Source organism: Parambassis ranga, chromosome 9, assembly GCF_900634625.1.
Source record: "Parambassis ranga chromosome 9, fParRan2.1, whole genome shotgun sequence".
In the NCBI taxonomy this organism is placed as follows: Eukaryota; Metazoa; Chordata; class Actinopteri; family Ambassidae; genus Parambassis; species Parambassis ranga.
In genome coordinates, this window is record NC_041030.1 from 17,095,147 (window position 1) to 17,112,791 (window position 17,645).

General features: G+C 42.6%; 1 protein-coding gene across 3 annotated transcripts; it reads left to right on the forward strand.

The window, feature by feature from the left end:
- The first annotated feature begins 10,142 nt into the window (after nt 1-10,142).
- On the forward strand, nt 10,143-15,821 carry lhx6b (LIM homeobox 6b). Of its 3 annotated transcripts, none has more exons than XM_028414155.1 (9): nt 10,143-10,414; nt 10,962-11,092; nt 11,551-11,682; nt 11,918-12,039; nt 13,426-13,646; nt 14,231-14,331; nt 14,408-14,503; nt 14,913-15,081; nt 15,283-15,821. In XM_028414155.1, the coding sequence occupies exons 2-9, from the start codon at nt 11,090-11,092 to the stop codon at nt 15,363-15,365; spliced, it is 927 nt and encodes a 308-aa protein (XP_028269956.1). In that variant the 5' UTR covers nt 10,143-10,414; nt 10,962-11,089; the 3' UTR covers nt 15,366-15,821. The 3 variants fall into 3 exon arrangements, with proteins under 3 accessions (XP_028269956.1, XP_028269957.1, XP_028269955.1); XM_028414156.1 differs by having other exon boundaries at nt 10,143-10,335; XM_028414154.1 differs by having other exon boundaries at nt 10,143-11,092.
- Nucleotides 15,822-17,645: the final 1,824 nt, after the last annotated feature.

Sequence of the window (17,645 nt, forward strand, 5' to 3'; positions counted from 1 at the left end):
TGTACCAACATAACAGCTGTGTGTTAATATGTTCTTACTGCTCTTATGTCAAATTTGTTAAAATGAAAATTGAATGAATTTGTAATATCTAAATCTCAGAGCAGGTGACTGAACACACAAACTGTGCTTGTTGGCAGCTGATGAGGTTCCTTTAACCAATCAGATTGATCTCTGATACCTTCCACCTGAGACCAGCCACACCTGCTGAAGTACCTCTCCTGCATCATTTCCTGCATACTGCAGCAATTTTAGGACTTCAGGCTATGTACCTCCTTCAGATAAGCTCAATCTCTGCAAAAATATGTTAAAACAGCTAATTGCTTTAAACGTTGGTGACCTCTCAGGTTTTGGCAGCTCAGATTCTCATTATTAAATATGTTGAGGAAGATAAACTGGGTCAATTCACGTTCTTAAAAGTGATTTATTAATATGATTATTTCAAGGCTTCCCTAATCTAGAATCTAAAGTTTAAAGTTTGTATTATTATTATTATTAGTAGTAGTAGTAGGCCTCCAACAGGCCTCCATTCCTCAGCACACTAAAATCATAAAGACTTCCCAAGGAAAGAAGAGCATGGATATATCTAAACACTAAATAAACGAAAAAGAAATATCTGTCTTGTTTCTGACCAAACCCAGGAAGTGTCACATATTGAGTCTGTTATAGCTTAGAGGAAGAGCTTAGTAAGAGCAAGCCATGAAGGTAGACAAAAGCAGCAGGGAGGTCTGAAAGATCTGTCAGGACGATGGTCACTTCCAACACAAGAGCAATACTGATGACGGTGGGAAGAAGATGTGTCATCATCTACGAGAACAGTGAAGATGGATCTGTGGCCTGTTGAAACAAGAAAGTTGGACAAAATATTAGGAACATGCAAACATATATCATCTTTCCATGTGCTGCGACTGAGATGTTATCCTCAGATTCTCTTTATAACTTTTTATTTTAAAGAAACAACAGATCACAGGAGAACCTCAGAACTATCTGCATGTTAGTTAACATTCACCCATCATTAACGACAAACCACATATTGCACCAGGCAGGGCACATTTCAGGTGCACAGATAACTTAATGTGCACCACTTGTTCTCCACAAGTTACAAGTTTCAAATTTAGAAACATGAGAAAAAAACCCTCCTCTCTCTCAGCTGCAGAGCTAACTTCAAATGTGCATCCCCACATCACTCTGCAGTGGGCGTTCTGTACACCAACCAACCGACCGACCAATCAGCTAGCGTCTGCAGCTCCAAACAGTAAATTGTATTTGAGCTTCATTCTGTTTCTGAGACATGATCGATAAAAAAAAGAATGAGTCGCATCAGGAACTAATTATCAAATCATCATTTCCCGCCTTACAAGTGCCTGAAAAGGACTCTTATCTGCGCAGGGCTCGTAGAAGAGCCGCTGGTTGCCATGGTGCTGTTGGCGCAGGCTGCAGGCTGAATGCTTCCTATAGCATTCCTAGTAATTGAGATCAGATGCTCCTCTGAGTGGAACCTGGACTGGGAGTAACCTGGAAGCATTTATTTTATGGAGAAGATGTTTAGTTAAGCCATGCTCCCACTCTAAATCAGCCTCGGCCCGGCTCTGGTGATGAATACGATTGGTGAAAGCACTGAAGGCTGGTTCCTGACTCCTTCCTTCCCTCGGTTCGGGTTACAGATTAGCAGACTTCCTGTCCAGTTGTGGAACGGGCCAATCCGACTGACGGAGCAGCGATGGGCGTACAGGCTAGGGCATCATGTGTTATCTCAGATGAGGTTTCTGACAGAGCCACACAGAGTTGGGTATCATTTGTTAAAGCTGTTAGAAGAAGCTGATTGTGAAGGAGGACAGGCCTCCTCTGGAGTAAGCTGGTGGTCCACATGTATGTACAACTGTACTTACAGTCCTCTTTAAATTCAACTTGTTAGGTCTGCACTAAATGTTGGCACTACATCTAAATCTGGCCCAAAAAATGTAAAAATGTAAAAGCAGCATCACTTGGTTACAGGTCTAAATATGCTAACTACAATCTAACTAAATCACAAATATCATATGTATAACATAAAAAAGGCCTCATAAACAGGACCATAATTTGAGTCATGCCTGTAAGTGGTGGTATAATGCACTGCAGAGATGTTTGTGCTAAAAAATGCTAATGCTATAAACACATTTCTAGGATATATTCCTGCGAAGCTTCCTCTGCTGCCACCAAGTGGCCAAAAAACCATAATACAACTTTAATGTATTTTGATTGAGTCAGCTTTCCTTCCTGCTACATACCTCATTATAATGAGACGTCTCTGCTTCGCTCACTTACTGTGGATTACCTGCTGTTCTGTGAGCAGGGCTGAGGCGTCCACAGAGCTCGGGCTTTTACACTACACACTGCAGACGAGATGTGGGAGGAGCGAAATGTGGAGTCATCCATCAGCTGTCAGCGAGCTGGCACAGTTGAGCAGTGGAAAACACAAGTTCCCTTCACTGTAATGTAGTGGCTCCGCACACAGAAGACATTTTAAATGTCCATGGTTTCCAGTGCGGTTCTGGAAAGAGTGCATGAAAGAAACTGTGAATGTATTACTAAATTATAATTAGTCACAAGTGCAGCATCTCACCCACTGCACATTGCTCCATCACTCCTTCTCCATGGGGTGAATGAGTGGTCTTATAAAAACAAACAGTAAGTGAGTCCTGCCTGTGCTCCAGGTTATAGATCCCTTCCAGTCCTCCATTTCCTGTCCCACCTTCCACACTTTCCCCCTGTTGATCAGAGCACAAGCGTGCCCAGACCACTGGTCACCTCTGTTTGACACAGCTCAGCTCTACTGCCCCACACCCGGAGCAGCTGAGATCAACCGACTGCAGGATATTGCAGCCGGCATCGAGCTAAACACACAATGCATCCTGCACAAGTGATCTCCACGCTGAGCCTATTTGAAGTGACAGTTTAAACACTTGAACTCCTAACTGGCCTGTTGGTGGTGGGCGGTGTTGGAGGAGGCTGGGTGGGCCGTGGAGGGGTGTGCGTGCTCTGACCTAGAAGCCTTTTCATGATTAGGAGCCCCATTCACCTCTGATTGCTCCGGGTCACTGCAGGTATAAGTGCAAGTGGTCGGAAGGAAGTAATTTTCCTTCTGGAGCTGGTTACCTGATTGGGTAAGCAGCTGATCTCTGACACTGACCCGAGTCCTCGAACACAACAGAGCCGAAGCAAAGAGCTGGACCCTGATCAAAGGAGAGATCAGGGTTAAAGGAAACGTGCTGCACATGAAATGAAATATTTTGTGTTTACAGAACTTCACTGAGTCAAACGACTTTTTAAAATCAAGATAAAGAAACTGAACTTTCACATTTCCAAAAATGGAGACGACAAGGTAAGGTGAGGGGTTAAATTCACTTACAAAGACAAGGTTGGAGGTCAAATCCTGAAGCTGAAGGTTAACATGTTGCTGATGGACAGTCCAAGATTATTCAGTTATCAGTAAGAGTGCTCTCATAGACCAAACCAGACTTTATCAGTAAAGTGCAGCCACACTCCTCATAGGGTTAAGCATTATTGTTTACAGCAGAAAATCATGCTTTTACTTAATTGTGGATTTTGAAACAGAACGTGTTAGCCGAAAAATGCGACCATGGAGAGTAATGTTCCATGTGAGGTGTGTCACTTTAACCCGAATTTGTTAATGCTTAACTACAACTGCAACCTGACAGCAGGTGAAAACAAAACAGCCAGTGTTGGCAGGGGGACCTAAACTCCGGACTCCTACATAAAGCTTCTGCCTGTGACCTCATCCCTATACTCTAACTCCTGATGCGGACTGTAGCTGCAGCTGTAGTGTTCCCTGGATCCAATGATGTCAGGCAGTACAATCATATGTTCCGTTAGCATAACAAAATGTAACACATGGTTGCTTCTGCTGCTTCTAAATTGCACAATGTGATCCTTGTAAATGTAATTGCAGCACAGACAAATAAAGTTTGGTAAAATCCTGAGACACCTGTACCTCTGGATGTTGCATTTGAGGAGATACACCATTTAAGTGCTTGTTGAGGTGTTTGTACTTTCACCTATAGCAGAGAAAAAACCATCATCTCTCCTTCCTCCTGTGTTAGAATTGATCAGCTGCTTCCTGTCTGTAAATAAAGAGCCATACTGTAATCCACTTGATAAATATCAAGGAGAATACGGCAATCAGCTGAAAGCAATTTGCATGTCTGTGCTGAAGCCAGCGGCTCGTGATTTTCTCTCCTGTCATCTATCATAGACCACACGCTTGGGCCAAAATACACAATACTCCCAAATTGCAGTCATATGGAGTGCAAGCCCTGAAAAAAGCCCTTCATTTTTCCTTGTCTGTACTTCAAATAAACTTGTATTTGTTAAATAACTGGAGAGGGTTTTTTTTCCTCCAGTACAACCTTTCAGAGAGAGAGAGAGGGATGGTGTAATGTGCCATTTCCTTTGTTTGTTGAAAGCTTGGCTGCAAGACTGTAATCTAGATGGGTTTGATCTCAGAGTGGATGCAGCCTGTTGAACGTTGGACGGTGCTGGACGAGGAGTCCTCAGACGTCAAACTGATTCTGCAACAAGCTCCCAGAGGCAAACACTGACTGGCTGGAGCGCAGCCTCTCAGTTCGTCTTTTATTATTCCTGTGTGTTCACATCCTCCCTCTGAAAAAACCTGTCATGTTCTTCCACACGTGAAAACATCTGGTTCAGCAGCAGTTTCCAACGTGTTTTGTCTTATGGACAGCTACAGATCAATATGGCACCATCCATCATTTTCCAAACATGCTCTTATAAATGGATTAGTATTGATATTATAATGACAGGCTTGAAGAGTGGTTAAAACGTCCTGCTGAAAGAAACAACATGCTAATAATTACAGCTAGTTCGCTTGTTTAGCTGGTCCACAGGCATGGGCTACTCAGAAGTCCACATGATTACCTCCATATTATTCATAACTAATACATGAATTCCACTGTCATGATTTAATCTAGCTCCACTAATATATATTGTAGCTAACATTTATATTTGCTCATTGCTAACCTGTCTGTTAGCAGTGTACCTTTCAATCTGTTGCTTGTTGTTTTGCTTTAACTGTGCCAAAGGTTTTCATTCTTATAGCAGCTACCTGTAGCAGTTGGATTTAAGCAGGGAGTCCATTGCAGACATGCTATGGTGTTCATCCACAAACAATGAATAAACAAAAACCAAGTCCAAGAACCTTGTGGACCCTTGCACTAGATCTTAAACATAGGGTAGGAGATTTCATTCTGATGCACTTTTTGTTAAATTAGTGTAACTTTTTTTCACGATCCGATAGCAACCAATTAGTTCGGCAGTTTCACATTAAAACGAAGAATATGAATCATCTGTGGAAGCTATAAAACGCTAAAAACATCAGCCAATCCTCCGGGTGGACCCTGCACGGAGGATTGGCTGGTTGTCACTCTCTTCCTGCTCTGCGTGCACCAGAGAGGTACGTGCATGATGGCCGAAGTCACAGACCGCAGCTCGTCTTCAGGTAATTCAAGTCAATGTGATTGGGAGGCGTGGCTTCAGGGTGAGCTCCGAGAGAACGGGGCGTGTGTTTACTTTCAAAATCTGGCTGACTCTCACTGAGTTTTCAAAATCTCCTACCCTACCTTTAACCTGCCGCTAACTAGCTGCCCTTTATAGACAACTATAAAGGTTTCCTTTCCTTTCCCTTCCATTCCACAACTAATGAACTCTAGAACACCCACCAAACAACTACACAACGGTGACATACATACAAAAATCTACACCTAAATATATCTGTGGATGCTCTCATTCATCCAGGTCATAGTCATTTCCAAGAGTTTAAATCAAGGCAATTGGACTCAAGGATATTTTGTTTGAAGATGTCTCACCACTCCCCCAAGTGGCTTCTTCAGTTCTGAACTCAGCAGAACTGAAATCTACACCTAAATCTAATTGTAATCATTCATTTCAAATTGATTATACACCATCTATCCCCGCCTTATCCACACGTTGAACCTTAACTAAAGCTCTAATACCTAATGGCTAATGCTGCTATAGCTCAGTCCCAGCTTGTTGTGTTAAACTTACATAATGTACACAGACACTGAAGGATGTATTCAAATAGGACAGTAGCTTATTTTTAAACAATTATCCACACAATCTCTGTGTATATAAGATTTTAGATGCTTTCCCTTCACATCTGCCTGAAGTTCCTCCTCCTCAGTGTTCTGCTGCTTAGGAATCAATTGGGCAGTTTCCAGCGATAAATATTTTCAAACCGCTCGACTGGCCGCAGATCCAGCTTATCTCAAACATCTAACAATATTCAGAAGTGGTAGAAGTGCTACAGAAACAAGATAAGGCCGCTGTGTTGCGTTTAGCTCTTGCCCCACCCTTCTCCAAACATTTTCCTCCGTCCAACATGCCAAGCAGAGCATCTGTCACCCCTGTCACGTGAACTGCTTCTAACATGAATCACGCTCGCTGCAGCTCGGCTGCACCTCGACCCCTAAAGAATTACAGAAAACTGAGAGCTGCACAAAATCATTAGCAGCAGTCCACCGACCTCCAGAGAGGACGCCGTTTTTTTCATGTTTGTAATCCTGTGAGCAAAAAAGTATTTGTTCATTCAACAAGGACAAGACAGATAAACATGGTTACACTGGAGAAATGCAAGATTAATATTGGACTGAGTGTCTGTTAACTTCCACAGCTAAACAAACACATGAAGAGAATTGAGGGAACATTACTGTATGCAGGCTTTGACACGCTGTATAAAGATGGTGATCATTTCTCCATCGTTAACTCATCTGTAAGTTCTGTAAGCTCACAGCTGATCACAGAGCGGTCACACGCTGTTGTTCTGAGGCTGAGCAGTAAACCTTTTGTATGACAAAGGCAGTTACAATACAACAGGACAAGTTTGGTTTTAGGCGACAAATATGTTTTTGTGGCTTCTCCAGCTCCGTGTGTGTAACCGTTCTGGACAGATTACAAATAAATCAGGTTTAATTTAGAGTAATCTGTCACATTTTACTGCACTAAATCTGTGGTACAAACTGTTATATTCAGTCACTGTACAAACATGCCTAATGATCACATCATCATCATCATCATCATCATAGCAAGTCTTAGAGCCCCTGTCTTTCTTCTCTGGCTGTGATTCATGTGTGAATTTTATCTCTTTATAAAGCAAGACAGTGCTGCATGAATGGAAGTAAATGGCTACAATAATTATTTACACCTGCTCACCAACAAATGAAACACATCATCTAAGATGTAATTGCATTCTGACTTTTCTTAACACAAATTTGTCATCAATAAAGACTCCAGGATTGTTGCAACAAAAGCTCAAATTATTTGGCGGCCATGTGACCACGATTTTCAGCTCACAGCCTAACGTGAGTGAAGGCCAGCATGTTACACAAGCATTGTTATTCAGTAATGACAAAAGGACCCCGCCTCGATGCCGGGTGCTTCTTGGCCCTGTAAATAAGGCTCTGCCCTCGTGTGAACCCTGCTGCACCTCCACAGCCAGCGGATGACGGACGTCATACATTGTTGACATACCAGTCATTAAAAGCGTCCACTGGGGCCCATTGGATGAGTCTAATAGCTTTAGCATGTGCTTCAGATTGTTTTAATTGTGACGGTGTGCTGCTCGAATGTTGTTTGTCTAACAGGAGCGCTGTCACATCCACACACATCAACAGGTGACCCATCGTCACATATTAGCATTGTCGGGGAGGCTGCTGCACCTTTTGTGTTGCCAGATCTTCAGGGGGGGAAGTTGAGTATACAGGAAAATACAACTCAGAATTTGCACATGTGAAGAACATGCTGCACGATTCTAATAATAATAATAATAATAATAATAATAATAATAATAATACATCAAACTTATATAGCGCTTTTCTAGGACACTCAAAGACGCTTTGCAGATGCATTATTCATTCACACCACATTCACACAGTGGCAGTGGTAACTACAGATGTAGCCACAGCTCCCCAGATGGAGACTGACGGAGACGTGGCTGCCAAGGTGAGCCTACAGCCTCTCCGACCCCTGCCGATTCATTCATACACATTCGTACACCAGTGAGTGCACTGGAGGCAATGTGGGTAAAGTGCCCAAGGACACACACCAATGACTAGGGCAGAGTTGGGATCGAACCGCCAACCGTCCGATTATTGGACAACCCTGCTCTACCACTACCACTGCTGCATGATTCTATAAAGTGTTTAGTAAGTGGATGATTTTCATTCTTAAACAGCAACATGACGAATCAATCTCCACCAAAAAAACTCATCAAACATCTGAAAGTTTGATGCTCAAATGCTTATATTTACACTCACCAGATTCAACACATGGTTCTATGTCTGCTAATGGAACATATCGACATATTGGACATACAACATCATGTTACGTTTGTGTTAACAGAACATATGATTGTATTGTCATCTGAACATCCATCCATTCATTATCTATTAACCCACTTAGTCCTTCAGTGCAGGGTTATGGGGGCTGAAGGGCCTATCCCAGCTATCTACGGGTGAGAGGCGGGGTACACCCTGGACAGGTCACCAGTCCATCACAGGGCAACATACAACAACATTCACACCTACGGGCAATTTACAGTCACCAATTAACCTAACAAGCACATCTTTAGAATGTGGGTGGAAGCCGGAGCACCCGGAGAAAACCCACGCAGGCAACAGGGAGAACGTGCAAACTCCACACAGAAAGGCCTCAGGCAGAGGCGCACCACCGTCATCTGAACATGGCATTAATAAAGCTGTGAGAGTTATGGAGTGGGGTGAGGGATGCTGGAGGGTCATGCAGTCTGAGGTTTAAGTCCCCTGACACCATGAGCTGTCCTGTTTTCACATGCTGTTAAGTTGTATTTTTAATTACTATTATTGGGCATAAAACAACAACTGGATAAAGTTAGGCATTAAAAACAGGGTTAGGGGTAAGACCTTCTTGAAACACTGCCATAGCTACAAGTCCCTGCCCCCATGAAGACGTAGAGATGAGGCTCACATGTTCTGTTTTCAAGGACTCAACCTCATCAACCTTATATCACTGCAGACAGTATCTTTAGGTATCTTTAAGTAACATGCAGTGACTCTAAATGTACAGGCAATCACAATCAGACTGGTATCTGTGTCTAAAGTGCCAGATCTCTGAAAACACCTGGGAACCAGAGCTGCTTCAGCCGCTTTAATCAGAATCTGGTCAAAACCAGTAATAGCTCATACTGGTCCTCTCACATCTCCGCTGACAAGCAGTGATAATGGAGGTGAAATAACAGTCTTTGCTCCTTTAGAGTCCTCCTGCATCTCGACCGGTCCACTTCCAGTTGACCCCACTCTGTCTGGTAATTGCAGTTAATGCACAGAGCCGCTCAAGTACATTACAGTGACAATACAGAAAGACTGAGACAATGTCACTCAGCTGTTACAGATGCTTTTTAAGTGATCAATAAGAATTAAAGTGTCATTGATTTCATGGAAACCTTCACTTTAAGTCGTCTCATTTCCTTTTTGGACTGGAGGTGTTTGGAAGGAAACCTCGGAGGAGGATCACTGCTGGAAGTTTAATTATAAAATGAAAAAAAATCAGAATTAAAACTCACTTTGACCAGATTCGGTCTAATGAGGGTGCTTGTTTACATGATCAAATATCCTGCCTTCACCATTTTGTGGTCATGAAGTGCAAAGAAAGCCAACATCTATCCACCCCCTGCAGTGGACATGTGGGGCCTTTAAATGCATCAGCATCCTAGCTGGATGTGTCGCTATGGATACTCAGCTAAAACTGACCAAATGTGCTGTTCAAATATGTCTGACAGCTGACTTATTTACTTATTTTTTGAAGATTGCATGAATAAAAATGATAAGTTTAATGAATATATTAGCACAAAATAAAATACATTTCATGCACAAAAAAGAAACAAGTTCTACATCATGAGTTCTCTTTAACAACACCTCTGATCACCTTTAGATCATCTCCAGGAAGAGAAATTCACAGCTCTGTGCACAGCAGGGCAGACTGGAGTCTGCTGGTCCAGCCTGCATCATCACATCCTGTCTGACTGAACTGGGTGTAAAACTCGGAGTCGCGGCTGGAAGGAGAGCAGAACTGGGAGTCTGTTTGGGAGGGACGCTGGTGTCGCTGGTGCTGTGACTCCCACAAAAGTTGGATTATTTTTTTTTTTTGCATCGAAGTCAGAGACAGAAGGAGGCCATGTCCAGAGGGATTATTGTTCGGATACTTTCCTTGTGATGTTCTGGAGAAACTTTTACAGGACCATGTTCTCGCTGCTTTTGGGAGGCTTTCTGTGTATGAAGTATATGTTTTTATATACCCATACAGGCCATCTCGTCTCATTCGACTGCCTCCAATATTTATACCGTAGCTGGTAATTAACATAATCTTGCATTCCTGTTAATTTCGAGGAGTGAAGGACAACATGGAGTCCGGATTGCCACCCAAACGCAGATTTTTTGGCAGTTTATGAATGCAGCTGTAATCACACAGGGTAGCCTCAAGTACTTAAATGGGTCCATCACGAGAAAGAGACAATCAAGCTCCTTTATGTCTGAAGATCAGCTGCAGTTTCTGCGCATTGTCTGTTATGAATAGACCGATCTCCAATTGAGCCTCTTCACTTTGGAGATTTTTCGATTTTCGATTATACAGCTATTGAAATTAGGATGCGCCGCCTTTCCTCGCTTGGCTTGGTGGCTCAGTAGCCTTTTTTTGATTGGCAGATGAAATTGACACTCGGGCTGCCTCTTATCAAGCGAAGCTTTTCAATCCAGTGCTAATTGCACATATAGTGCCATCCTTTCTTTTCAGCGCGTTTGATTGCATGGGAATACAGCCTCCTATTGCGCACAAGAGGAATGATCGATCATATATAGTTTTTTTTCTTCTAATTGCATCAAAATTTCTTTTGTCGGCAGGGTTTAAATGCAGGAGAAACTGTTACTCGTTGTTTTGGACCGGATATAGTGTGGGCTGGGGCAGAGATGCGTAATGCGCAGAGAGAGCTCCGTCTCCTCTCCAAATAGGCAGCGTTCAAGACCCGAAAATGGTGAGTCACAAACATCTGGACGGGTTTGCTTTGCAACCTTTTCATTTCTTTGTCTTTCAGTCGCTAATTCCTAAACTTTATACACGCCGGGATAAGGAGAGAAGCGCAGGTCTGATCACTGCACCGACACCATGATCAAACATGGAGCGTAAAACTCAGTTTATCCACGTTTCACTGGCAGACTGGAGTTCACATAATGCAACAGATAAATACGAATTAAATTCAACAAAATCATGAATTATCACATCACAGTTGAGAGTGAATATACTAATAAATAGAAGATTAAATCAGATTATCGGCTGTTACCAGTTTTATTTATTTGGCTGGACCCTCATGTTGGCGCCTCATCTCTGGTTAGGGCTTAAATACTTCCCTCAGGGATTTATTACATAAACTACAGGAGGTGATGAAGTTACTTTACATCTGGTTTTACCTGTGTGTGTGTTTTTTTGACCCAGTCCAAGTCGGAGGTGAAGAAGGAGTCCGGTGAGTCCAGCCCGGCGGAGGCCGCCTGCCTCTGCTCTCCTCCGGCGGCCAAGAACCAGTGCGCCAACTGCGGCATGGAGATCCACGACCGGTACCTGCTGAAGGTCAGAAAGAAAACCAGAAAACATAGAAAATGTCTAATCTGTGAGAATAATACTGATGATCTGCAGGTAGATTTTATTTTAGTCTTAAATTTGTGTAATATGTTTTTATGATAAAGTTTAAATAAGTAAACGCTCATAAAATCAAGTTATTTGTTAAGATTAAAAGTCAAGCGTCCCGTTCAGAGCGTGGGTGTGGATCATGGTGTGGATCATCAGCGTCTTTTCACGTCTGCAGGTCAACAACATGAACTGGCACCTGGGCTGTTTGGAGTGCTCGGTGTGCAGAGCGTCCCTGCGCCAGCACAGCAGCTGCTACGTTAAAAACAAAGAAATCTACTGCAAGCTGGATTATTTCAGGTAAGACTGTTTGTTTGATTTTTTTACGAAATATCGAACTAGTTATGGATTATTTGAAAAACAAATTTACAGAGCGCTTTTTAGCTGAGGTAATTTTGTAGCATGAAAAGATAAATACATGTGGAATACCGTTATTTAATTTAAATCTACTCAGCTAAAAATTCATAATTAGTTGAAATATTTAATTATTAGGCTAAATAAAATAAAATTAGTTTGCCCATGAAAAAAAAAACATTAATTTAGAATTCAATGTCGGAAAAAGGTTTTATTTTGTTTTCCCCGAGCTGATGTAGTCTGTTTTAAAAAAAATAAAATGCTGTGATCTCTCCGATTTATTTTTCTGGAAGGTCATTTTTAACTAAAATAATTTTTAAACAAAATTATAAAAACAAAAAAATTAGAAACAAAATGCCTCTTGTGCGACCTGGATTATTATAAACGCTGATTATTATTTATTTGTATTTAAAACGTCCAAACTGAGCGTCCACTTATAATGGCCTATTTTTTTTTAAAGTGCGATGTAATATAATTTAATTTTATTCTGATGTTTGATGATGTGTGTTTTTATTTAACTATTTAACATGTAAAGAAAATAGAAGCCTGAGTGGACTTCCTCTGTAGAGTGAAACTAAAACACTACACGTGATTTTCAGGTGATAAATTGTTTCACATATTTGGTTTAGTTCTGAGTGTTTTCACAGCTAATTGATCTTTGCTTTCTGAGATGATCTCTGGTCTGTGTGTGTAATGATTTGGCTTCAGATGATCATTGTAACGTGGCCTGGAGCAGAATAAATGATGTTTCTGCCTGTTCACACTCATCAGACCTAATGAGCAGCAGCCTCCAGCACCCAGCCAGCTGTCGAAACGTCCCTCTGCCTTTCAGCTGGGTTTTTCTCATTTGATTGATTTGGAATTTGTTTGAAAATTAGAACCACTAAATGTGTAATATTAATGGCATTACTAGGCAATTCTGTGGTTCTTTCTCTTAGAGTGGATCAGTCATGAAGCTGAACTGACACACAGAGACGTCAGGGGGAAGGGAGGAGGGGGGAGTGTCTCCTCCTCACTTTTTACAGTTTCACTTTGACTTACTCCCCATGATCTCTCCCTCTTTCTGGCCCTGTGATTTGTCAGGGTTGACCCACAGAGTATTGATTTACAAGGTGCAAACCTACACAAAGAGATGGTGATCAATCAAAGATAGGACGGCGGAGAACAGTGTGTCTTTCTCGATTCTCGATTCCAAAACCTGCAGCTGAGTTTCAGAGATGAAAAGTAACCCTCCTCACACAGATGCTACAACCAGACAATACATGGGTGGAGTTTGGTTGGACTTCAGAGGACAGCCAGCCTTCACCCGCCCCTGTCTTTCTGTCCTCACAGTAGGTTCGGCACAAAGTGTGCCCAGTGTGGCCAGCAGGTGTACGCCAGTGACTGGGTGCGGCGGGCCCGGGGCAGCGTGTACCACCTTGCCTGTTTCGCCTGTTTCTCCTGTAAAAGGCAGCTGTCGACCGGGGAGGAGTTCGGCCTGGTGGAGGGCAGGGTGCTCTGCCGCAGCCACTACGACATCATGCTGGACAACCTCCGCAGGGCTGCAGAGAACGGTAACACAACCAGAGCACACCCAGACACCTATCAGACCTCACTGATGCTATTTTAAAGGAGCAGGCCAAACATTTACTGATGCAGACTATGTGTGTTTTCTATGATAATAAAAGCTGCATAGCTGTTTTCTGTTGATGTGACACTAACATGGGCTTCAGGTGACAAGGATGCACATTTTGCAACATGTTATGGACTAAACTATCCACAGATTGTTCTAGTGAGCCGTCAGGCTTATGGATGGTAAAAATGATTGATGGTTGCTGGATTAGCGCTACAGTACCTGAGGTTATTTATCTATTAATGCTCAGTTTAATTGGTGCAGAATCACAGTAAGACTACAAGTTATATTTCAGTTCTACTTTTGCAGCTCTATTTCCCTATTTTGTCGCACTCGTGGGCCGTAATGGTCTAAATACTTTGGGTTGTGTGGTTGTTGGCAGGAAAACGTTTTAATTATGTTACACGGATTGTTTGGACAAATCTTCAGTTTCACAATGCAGACTTTGTGGAGCTGTAAAAGATGTGCCTCTGCTTTAAAGTTGTTTTAAAGATGACTGGGTTTGAATTTTGTGTTTGTCTTCAGGAACAGGCCTGACTCTGGAGGGAGCGCTGCCCTCTGATCAGGACTGCCAACCAAAACCAGCCAAGAGGGCGCGGACATCCTTCACTGCTGAGCAGCTGCAGGTAAGACGCTCCTCTGCCGTCTGTGTGTGTGTTAGGATATAAAGTGTGTTTGATGAGAGGGATGGTGTGTCGGCAGGTGATGCAGACGCAGTTCGCTCAGGACAACAACCCCGACGCTCAGACGCTGCAGAAACTGGCAGAAATGACAGGACTGAGCAGACGAGTCATACAGGTAGACGAGGAAGTCACACGGAGACACGTGTCTGTCATGGTGTTATATCGTATAGACAAGATCAACTGTTGTTTTAACCCTTCAAATTATATATGTAGTGTCTGAAGCTTATTTTAGTTTAACCCTGAAACGTCCTGGCAGGTTGGAATGATCTCTAAAAATGCTTGTAATCCATTAAAATAAACATCGTCCTTAGCTTGGGGCTGATTTTAGGGAAAAGTCCTCTCTTTCAAACATGTGATCCCTCAAATGTCAACAACAACAACTCTTATAGAACAATAGCAACACACTAACATTAGACCCTGCAGTGATCCCCTGGCTTTGACAAACAAACAAACAAACATGTGGTCCGGATGAGAGGAAACATGTTGGGCCTCTGACTTGCACGTTATCTGTAAATCTTCCTCAGGTTTGGTTTCAGAACTGCCGTGCACGACACAAAAAGCAGCCTCCACAGGGCTTCTCTCAGAGCGCCCCGCTGTCCAGGATGCCGCCGTCACTGCCAGAAGACATCCACTACTCCCCGTTCAGCAGCCCGGACCGACCACACCTGCTGGCCCTGCACGGGTACCTGGACGGTGAGTGTCGGGCCTTTAAGCTGCTCTAGCACAGGGAGGTTTCTCTCATATAATCAGGTTTAAATGCTTAAACTATCTTTATCCGTCGGCTGCAACTCCACCAATAGTGGATAGGAAAGAGTTCCTCTTGCTGCCGATTTTCCTGAACCCTTCTCTCTGTGGTTCTCACATCATTTGTTCTTCTTCCTCCTCTCTGTGCAGCTCATCCCTTCTCAGTCCTCACCGCACCAGGCCACATGACCCATCCATCCATCTCCCTACCACAGCTTCCCATCAGCCGCTGACTTGCTGCATCTCCGCCGTGATCATATTGTGAAAAGAAAAAAGAATCCTCTGGGACGTCCTATCAGGAATCTGCTCCCTCTGGGAGTCCACAGCTGGACCTCTGTTTTCACTCAGCCGGATCCTGCAGAACTGAACTGTGCTGATGCCTCCAGGCTAACACAGGAGTTACTTTTTTTAATGATGCAGAGAAGAAGACCACTTTTATTTTCCTTTATTTTTCACGGAACAGAAATCATTGCATCAGGTCAGGAGTTTTTTTTTCCTTTTGTTTCCTCTTTTCATGCAAAGGATTCAAGACTTATTTGCTGCAATATGAGCTGAGGAGGAGTGTTTGTAGCAGTATTACAGTAACACCTCAGCTTTTTGTTTTTATTTCGTGTCAGTGATGAGCACATTTGCAGCTGTACTGTGGTTTGTTGTTGTATTGTTGTCAAAAAATGGAAACTCTTATTTATTCAGAGCAAAACTTCACTTTTAAAAAGCACTTTTAATCGTGTCTTGAAATGAATAATTCAGTGATTGTACATTGTAAATACCTGCTATGGTTTAATAAAATGTTTCAGATCTGTTAATAGTGTTTGAATGAAAAGTGTGTGTGTGTGTGTGTGTGTGTGTGTGTGTGTGAAGCAGCAGGAAAAATGTGAATTAGGAAAGTATTTCTACACTCACAGAAATCTAAAGGTCATCTTTCAGGGGCCAAGCACTTACATTAACTCGCTTTTGAGCGCCACAAACCTGCACATCATCTCCAATTTTACATGCTGTACTTAACAGGAAATGTGATCAATCCTGCTGTGAAAGCGAATATAGGCGTTTGGGTCCTAAGCGTGGCCATTGATCGGGCAGTTTGTTGGCTTTCCTGAGCTCTTTTAAAGCAGATTATCCACAGCTGTTAGATTGATTGACGGCACTTAAGCTGCTGTGATGGAGAGAATGAATGGGATACTTTGAGTTAAAGGATATCGTTAGATCTGGATTTAACAAACTGGATCAATGTGTAGGTTTTTTTTTTTTTTTTAATAAACATGGAGTCTGCCGCAACTCTGTTTTTTCACAATCCTGCTCAAGCAGCAATGACAGATGAATAAGACATGATTTCTGCTGCTGATGTAGAAATAATCAGGATTTAAGTGTTAAATGTTTTCCTTGATATTTTCATGATATCTCCCCCACGGAATTTATTCTGCTGCACGGTTCTATGCAGATATCTAAAAAAAATTGGTGAGCTTTAATGATGCTTCTGTCATCCACAGAGCAAGCGCTGCATTTTCTTGTTTTTATGCTAGGCTAACTTAGCTTGGCTGCTTGTCACAACTTTGTACCAATCTTTGCATCCAAGGCAGATGTGGTTGGATTTTCTAGGCCATTAAAACAACCACTGTTCACCCCTCTGGCGCCCTCCTGTGGAATATGTTAGGTGTCATTAGAGGGCAGGACTATGACAATTAATAAAGTATAAATATCAGACTGGTGTTTTTAAGCAGTGGCTGAATGGGACTACTACTTCACTTCATTTATAAAAGTCTTCATTTGTCTTTATCGTGATACACAAAAAACATTGCTCAACATTTCTACAATTCAACTGAAACTAAAATGTTCATTGGCTTACAAAAAACTGTATCATCCATGCTGCACTGTGGGGCAAAAATAGACATTTTAGCCTCATAAAATGTTCATTTTAGTCCAACCACAATCTTTTCCGAGTGACGCAGAAGTCCTCAACAGGATATGATGTTTGCAATAACATCATCCATCCGCACCAGGACAACAGCAGTGTGCAGTAATTTGCACAAAAATGCACAGATGGTGGGATCATGTCTGCTTCAACACAGTTCCAAGTGTCTCTTGTTGCCCGTGGAGGAGCAGAGAAGTCCGTTTGACCTGCCGCTGCCTTCAGGCAGACAGTGGAACCTCAGCAGATAACTACACACACACAAAGGCTTCTTTATGGCGCTCAGAGATTTAATTAAAGATGCCCAAATGTTGACTGGACCAGGTGTGTGTGTGTGTGTGTGTGTGTGTGTGTGTGTGTGTGTGTGTGTGAGAGTGAATTGTCTAATTTTTAAATGCATGATGGAGTGTGTTTCTAACTTTCCTCTAATCAATCGCTTTCAATCAATTCAATCCAGGAGGAAACCTGTGCAGGAAAATGACTCCTTGTGAAATCTTAGAACAAAAGCTGTCTCCACGCTGAGCAGAGATGATTATCAGGCTGACACAGTTTGGGCCACCTGCCAGTACTACACTGTACAAACGCACATTTCTTCCCCTCTCAGTAT